This window comes from Physcomitrium patens, chromosome 25 (assembly GCF_059467195.1).
Source record: "Physcomitrium patens ecotype Gransden chromosome 25, ASM5946719v1, whole genome shotgun sequence".
Lineage (NCBI taxonomy): Eukaryota > Viridiplantae > Streptophyta > Bryopsida > Funariales > Funariaceae > Physcomitrium > Physcomitrium patens.
The window spans coordinates 12,855,754-12,863,858 of record NC_143434.1 but is presented as its reverse complement, the minus strand read 5'-3'; the positions used below and the strand labels follow the sequence as shown (position 1 = coordinate 12,863,858).

The 8,105-nt window shown below is 40.1% G+C and overlaps 1 protein-coding gene across 1 annotated transcript; it reads right to left on the bottom strand.

Moving 5' to 3' along the window:
- Positions 1–5,249: 5,249 nt before the first annotated feature.
- LOC112277388 (trans-cinnamate 4-monooxygenase) lies at positions 5,250–7,858 on the bottom strand. Its single transcript, XM_024509607.3, has 2 exons — positions 7,336–7,858; positions 5,250–7,014 (listed from the first exon to the last, which is right to left on the bottom strand). The coding sequence occupies exons 1-2, from the start codon at positions 7,591–7,593 to the stop codon at positions 5,644–5,646; spliced, it is 1,629 nt and encodes a 542-aa protein (XP_024365375.1). The 5' UTR covers positions 7,594–7,858; the 3' UTR covers positions 5,250–5,643.
- Between the last annotated feature and the right edge of the window lie 247 nt (positions 7,859–8,105).

The following is an 8,105-nucleotide window of genomic DNA, read 5'->3' as shown; positions in this document are numbered from 1 at the left end:
GCTAATAGTCAAAAGGCTTTTAATCCTAATCTCTTAATGAAGTCATGATGTCTATCCTTCACTAATGCCTTTGTAAGCACATCAGCAAGCATGTCATTTGTAGCACAATACTTCATACCTATTATTCCATCTTCAATCTTCTCTCCTATGAAATGATATTGAACATCAATGTGCTTGGTCCTTGAGTGATATTTTGGATTCTTTGCAATTCTCATATACCATTGTTTATAAGAGATTGTTACTCTTCTTCCATAGCCTTCTCCCACTTGATTGCATCTTCACACTTCATACTATTACATAAAGATAATGGATCAGCAAAAAGAGCAACGTTTGCATATTCTTTACTTTGAAGAAGGATGTGATCCTTCCACCATTCGCCACGTTGCCTTCTTTCTCTCAAAAGATATCTCCTTTCGCTTGTAAAAGAACATTCGCCTTCTTGCACTCCTTGTTCTTTTCCAACTCTTAAACCTTGTTGTTTTTCACTCAATGGTTGGTACTCTTTATCATTATCATCATTCCAATATTCATTGTTGCAATCTTCATCTTCATTTCTTTCATTGCTAGTCCTAGCAATTGTAAGAGCCTTCATCTTTTCAATCATCTTTGGCTTTTCATCTTCATCATCTTCATTGTCTTCATCTTCTTGTTTCTTTGCTGAATTCAAAGATGTGTCCATAAACACACCATTACTTCCACTTGGACACATCTCCAAGTGCTCACAAGCACTCTTGTGCCCCAAAAACTCAACATCATGACTTTTGATGATCTTCTTGGTTTCCAAGCACATTAGCCTATATGCCTTAATACCTTCACAATAATGAAGAAACACACACTTTGTACCTTTTGCATCAAGTTTGGACCTCATACAATCTAGTGTTTTTGCATATGCAATGCAACCAAAGGTCCTCATATGGGAAATGCAAGGTTGTCTCCCACTCCAAGTTTCTTTTGGTGTCATTGATGCAAGAGTACTTGTTGGACATCTATTTCTTATATATACTGCATTCACCACAGCTTCCACCCAAAACTCATAGCCAAGGTTTTGAGCATGAAGCATGCTCCTTGCCATCTCTACAATGGTTCGATTTGTCCTTTCAGCAATACCATTTTGTTGTGGAGTGTATGGACTTATGATTTGTCTAGCAATTCTTTCATTCTTTAAATAAACATCAAATTGCTTAAACATGTACTCACCTCGATTGTCCATACATAGCACCTTGATCTTGCATTCACTTTATTTCTCAACAAGTACTTTAAACTCCTTAAACCTTCCAAAGCATTCACTCTTGGCTTTAAGAATGTAGATCCAAATTTTTCTTGAATAATCATCAATGAAAGTGAGGAAATACCTTGATCCTCCAATACTTGTGTTTTTCATAATTCCACATACTTCTGAATAGACAATCTCCAACAACTTGGTAGTACGTTTGTCTACACTCTTTGGAAATGAGGCCCTTTGTTGTTTTCCTTGTATGCATCCTTCACATGCAAGTTGTTTTACATTATGGCTTGTATTGCCAAGATCTAAGCCGGGTACCATTGTCTTCAGCTCTCTCATGCTCTTCACATTCAAATGGCCAAGGTGACGATGCCATATATTCAACTTGTCTTAGTTTGATGTAAACTCAGCAAATGTGGCTACCTCGACTCCATTCACCTTCTTACAAATGAGGTAGTACAAATTTCCTTCTTTTAAGCCTTTAAAGACCTTGTCTCTACTCAATGTTCTTACAAAACATCCATTCTTGTCAAATTAAACTTTAAAACCTTTTATTACAAGTTTATTCACCGAAAGTAGGTTTTGCTTCATCTTAGGCACATGAAAGACGTTTTTGACTCTGATCCTATTGGTTTGTCCATTCACAACCACCTCCACCATAATAGAGCCAATTTCAATGGCTTCATATGTACCACTATCTGCCAACACCACGTTCGATGCTGGAATAGCCTCATAAGTGTCAAATGAACAGTTATAAGGTGTCATATGCTTGGAACAACCTAAATCTACAATCCATCTTGACATGGCAGCCATAGAGGTCTCATTTGTTGCCGTGAATGCATAATCTTGTCCTCCAAACTCATCTTGTACACTATTTGCATTGTCTTTCTTCATTTTTTTGACTTTGTAGTAATTTCGAGCAAAATGGCCTATTTTGCCACAAGTGAAGCAAGATTTGACATTACTTCCTTAATTTGAATAGTTGTCCTTGCCTTGACGTGAGTAGAGTGCTGAATCTTCACTTTGAGGCTCCTTTTCTTTCTTTTTGGTTACTTCATGGATAAGTCTTGCCGTCACATAATCCATTGTAAGCTCTTTTAGCTTGATGGACTCCAATGCCACAATAAGGTAGTTGTAGGATTCGGGAAGGCTCATTAGCAAGGTCATGACAATATCACTTTCTTTTAAAGGCTTGTCAATAATTGCTAGTTGATTTGCAAGAGCCTTTACCTTATTAACATGAGCCATAAGGTCTTCACCTTCTTCCATCTTATAAGTGAAGAAATTCCTCCTTGTATAGATGATGTTGGATTAGTTTTTGCTCTCATAGATGTTGCAAAGAGTCTTCCGTGCTTCCGCTGGTCCTTTGCAAGAAATAATGTGGGAGAAGTTGGTTTCATCCACATTGGTTGCAATCAATCCAAAAGCCTTCTTTTCACAACGTTTGAACTCCTTTTTTTCCTTCATATCAGCATCTTTTCTTCGAGCCTCTTTACTTTCATCTATAATATCCCAAGATCCAAAGATGCCAACAAAAGCTCCATTTTTACCTTCCAATGGTAGAAATTGTCACTTCTAAACTTCTCAATAATTCTCAATCCTTCACCCTCACTTGAAGCTATGTCTAAGGAAGAGTTGTATCAAAAAAGATTGAAAGAAGAAGTCCTAATGCTCTCAAAAATCAGCAAGAAAATTATGTTGCCATAGAATCTCAGAATCCTTCTTTGTGAATAAACTAGTATTTTTACTCTCAAAATCACTCTCATCTTCACTTCTAAGACTTTTCAGAAGTCTAATGACTTATTTAAGTGTCTCAAATCTGATTTGCCACTCTAATATCTTTCTTATGCTCATAAATCACCTCTATATACCATAAAAGGCCTTTTAAACACAATCAGCAACTTTAGAACATGAAATCATAAAGTTAGATTACCAAGGATCTATCTCAGCAAAAGCACAATGCAAACTTTGTTTATAAGTGAAAAACAAGACACTAACACCAAAATACTCTTAACCACAAGTAAGAGCAAACCATGATTTAGATCTAGATCTGAATCTAAAAGTTAGGTTCTTCCAAAGCCTAATATCAGCAACAACAACTTGATGTACTCCACACTTATAAAACCACTTCAAAGAACTTCAAAAAACACTCAAGCAAATGTGAGTGGACCCATAACCTATTGAAAAAGAGAAGTCTAGAAGCTACAAACACTTAATATCAGCAAAGATTATAGTCTAAGAGAAGTGTGGAGAAAGATAATTCTTACTTCCAACACTCTTTACTTATAGGTGGTGGTTTGCCCACCAACAAGGCAACTTCCATCCATTTGATATTACATCCATTTCTATCTCATCTTATTAAAGCCTCGGTAGTACCACAATAACTTACTTTACCTCTTTATTGCCTTTTTACTATTAACAACATACTATGTTTAAACTTTATGTGGTTGTAACTAAGCAAGTACTTGCTGTTCTTCAACAAAATCCTTCATAACTAAAGTTTTGTTTTAACTTATTCATTTTGATAAAAGCTAATTGTCTTAAATTTTATTATAAAATAGTATTGATCTAAATTTAAAATATCTAAAGATATTTTGGAATAGACTCTTTAATTTGACCAAATCTTCTAAAGAATTATGTTAATTCTAAATTATAACAGTTTGGACCAATAAATGCCTATGATAAAAATTTAAAAAAAAATAAAAATAATAAAAAAAATAAAAATCAAGGAGAAGGTTTACAAGAAAATAACTAAATTTTGGATTAAGTGGTATATATTTTCTTTATCTTTTTTTTTTTTTTTTTAAACTTAAATCTTTTAATTTAGAAATTACTTTAGATGGAATATCTTTTCAATCAACATAAAAACCTTTAAATATAAGTTTAAATCATAATAGTAAATTTTAAAGTATCAAAATCCAATAGAATATTTCAATGGTATATAAAATTCAAAGATTTATGTTTTATTGTATTGTTAGAAAACATTGTTGTATATAAAGGTCTTTATAATAGTTCTTGTTGGTTTATTATAAGACATAAAAATTGCATTATTAAAACAAAACAATGGTCTTAAATATCTATATCTTTTAAATAAATAGAAGCTAATAGAAAGAAATTAGGTAGATAATAGATTCTTTAAAAAATAATCTAAAAACTTTTTAAATACATGTTAGATCTACAAGTATTTTTAGATTTGATATATAACCACAAAAACTCGTTTTTATATTTCTTTAAATTTAGAAAGCCATCATAAAAAATAAAAATAAAAATAAAAAAATCCCATAACTTTGATACTTATTCCACCACTCTTTTGGTGTTTTAAAAGTTTTCACTTGACCTTTTTATTAGCACATACATACATAAAAAAACTATGATCATTCTTCGTAACATTGATATCTTTCTTGTATTCTAATTCTGATTTTCAATTCTCTAATGTAATTATATTTATTAATAGTAATTAATGCATTTTTTATTTTAAATATATAGAGATATATTTGATATTCTTTTCATTTTCTTTACTTAGTTGTATATGAATATGTTTTCTTTTGACAACTCTATGTAAATTTGTGTCCTCAAAAACTACTATATGTATAATATATTAAATTAGAATCTTTATTAAATTATTACAAAAACATAGCTAAAAGTACAACTATACCCTTTTCTTTTTGGGTACTGTTTATACGTTAGAGACTTTCATTCTAACACGTGTACACACAGAGTTAAGATTCGTGCAAAAAGTGCGAGTTGGTGAAGCCTGAACCAGCATGATTCAGTGTGAGCTCAAGTTGCCACAACACAAGGAGATGCTAAAGTGGCCACATCCAACAAAAAGGTGCCCCAACTCCAATCCCAATTAAGATAGGGAGCAGCCACAATTCAGTGTGAGCTCAACAAACACATTTTATTGCACAACACTCTCATTCCCTCCCTCAGGACAAGCCAGGTTGAGAGAGACAGAGAGATACACACACAAGCACAAGACAGTAATAGAAGAGAGGGGAATGAAAAAGTGTTGGCAACGAACACATTGCGGAATCGAATATTTATTTGCCACCAATGGCTCCTGATGAAAAGAAAAATGGAGTACTCAATCTTCTGCTCAATTCAGAAGAACCTTGTTGTAAGCTATACATGTGCGGAGAGAGATAGGGAGAGAGGCACACTAGGGAGCTACACATTGACAAAGGGGCTGTATCTACTACTGTGCGATACTGGCACTGATACTGGTACTGCTTCTAGTTCTGGTTCTGGTAGAGGCAATCTAGACACTGCTGCCTGGCTCCGTAAGTACAATCTCGGAATCAGGAGATGTGATGATCCTGAGCTCGGTGGTGGCGGCGGCGGCGGTGGAGACGAAAGAATTGGGTGGTTCAGTTTCAAGTTGCAGAGATGGGTCAGGTTAGTCCACATTGCGCTTGAGCTTAAGCGATGGGTTTGCAGACCACGGTGGAGTGCGTGGCGATGTGCAGGCTGAACTGGCCTCCCTTCTCGCTCACGTCCACCTTCTTCGTTCCGGGCGGTGGGAGGAGCTCCAAGGATTGCACCAACCGGCCCAGGACGATGGACAGGAGCGGCATGGCGATGATGATGCCGGGGCATGACCTTCGCCCGGAGCCGAAGGGCAGGAACCGGAAGTCGTCGCCCTTGGCCTCGATCTTGCCGTCCAGGAAGCGCTCTGGTATGAATTTCTCGGGTTGATCCCAGTGGTTGGGGTTGTTGGCGATCCACCACGCGTTCACGAGGATCTTGCTCTCGGCGGGGATGTCGTAGCCGGCGAGCTTAGCCTGGTGGAGGTTCATGTGGGGCACCAACAAGGGGATGGCCATGTGCAGGCGCATCACCTCTTTCACGAAGGCCGACAAGTAGGGGAGCTTGTTGTTGTAGGTGTCGGGCTCAGTGATGAGGTTGCCCTTGCCTAGAGTGCTGTCGAGCTCTTCACGTATGCGGGTCTGCATCTCCGGGTTGTTCACGAGCTCTGCAACTCCCCATTCGATGGACCAGAGAGTCGTCTCAATGGCCGCGACGTTAATGTTCTCGACGATGTACAGGACGTTTTCTTCGTTGATTTCGCCCCTCTTCTGCGCTTCCAGAATTAGGTCGATGGCAGCCTTCTCCCCGTCGGGCCTGGGTCCCAAGGTTGACAACAATTTCTTGCGCTCATCCAAAAAGTGCTCCTTGAAGAGCGCCAGGCGCCGGTCCTTGATCTCCTGACACACCTTCAAGTACCCGCGTAGCAATGGCCGCAACACGGGGATGAAGTCACCATAGTTGTACTCGAAACTCTGCGCCAACCGCGACCGCTCGCCATTAAGCGCCTTGAGCTTCAGGAACAGGGGATCCTCCTCGCTCTCGAACCGGGAATCGAACATCAAGCGGTACATGATGTTGTACATCATAAGCTGGAGCCGCTTCCGGATCACGACCCCCGTGGTGGACGCCTCGGGCTTGGCTTTGAGATCCTGGATAACGCGCAGGGCTTCATCTTCCCATGCACCGCGGGACTGCTGTACCACCTTGTTAGTGAAGAAGGGGACAGTCATAATCCTGCGCATCCGGCGCCAATGGTCGCCATAGACGGTGAATACCATGTCTTGGCCATTTCCTGTGAAGATGTCGAACACGACGTTGCGTGTTCGCGAGCCGAATTCCACACTCTGCGTGTGCAGGACCTCCTTGGCTACCTCAGGGGAGGACACCACGACCAGATTGCGCTGCCCCATCTTGAGTAAAAACACATCGCCATACTTCTGAGACATCTCAGCCAAGTTTCTATGGTTCAAGTCATCTCCGACCTGGAAAAACCAAACCATCACTTTGTCAGCGCCTCGGACTCACCAATTCGCATGCTGGTGAAGCATTTCAGCTTTGACGAAACGCACAGTACCATCGGTGCATTTTAAAAGCATTACCTTGAGTTTATTCTGATTGTTCCTTCTGATAAGTGCATTTTAAATCTACAAGTGCCTTAACCTAGTCCCATCAAATTTGACCGCTGGATGGTTTCTCTCTTCCTCGCTTGCTCTCAAAAGAAACCAGTTGATTGTACACTGAGTAGAGGTGAAAATCTGTTAAGAGTAAGTGACGAGCGTGAATGGCCAAAAAAAGTCACAAACCTGCAACCAGTTTCCGACAATGGGAAGGGCAACAGGGCCAGGGGGAAGATTGAGCTTGGGCGCGCGCAGCTTCGCGATGAGCAATCCCAAAAGAACCGCCACGAGCAGTGCCTGCACTGCGCCCTCCAGGTTCATGAACTGCTTCACGAAACTCGACACCGCTGCATTATCAACCACATCCTCACTAATAGCCAACACTCGGGCCACTCCAGCTCCAGCCAGCCCCAGCGCCATGGCCTCCTTCCATCCTGCTCCCATTGTAAACCCTGGCTTCGTGTCCCACCTCACTAGAAACGAAACTCAAACCAACTGCACCGTTTCCGAAGCTAAAAGAACTCTCGATGTAGCTCTCTCACGCTAACTCCCCCTCTCGCTCTCTCTCTCGCGCGCGTCTAGCCTAGCCACAAACAGCCCAACTTCACAGCGACTCTAGCAATTGCTACAATAGTTAATCGTTCGCCTTGCTATGAAGCAAAAGGGTGCAATCTGGGTGGTGGTTAGTGCTGGTTGCTGCAGGTACAGAGAGTGTGATGACAGAGTGGGTGGCAGACGGTGCAGTTATAAAGACACTGGGAGTGAGCGAGGACTGTGATACAATCAACAATTTGAGGGTAAGGGGAAAGACTTTGGACAAGCTCAGGGCAGACTTCCTCGGAAAACTGTTGAAGGTGAAATAAGCCGCTTCCCGGCGTTGAACTTTGTCAGAAGCGGCGTTGGTGGTGGAAAAAGCCGCTTCCAAGCGTTGAAATTTGCCAGAAGCATTGTAGGCC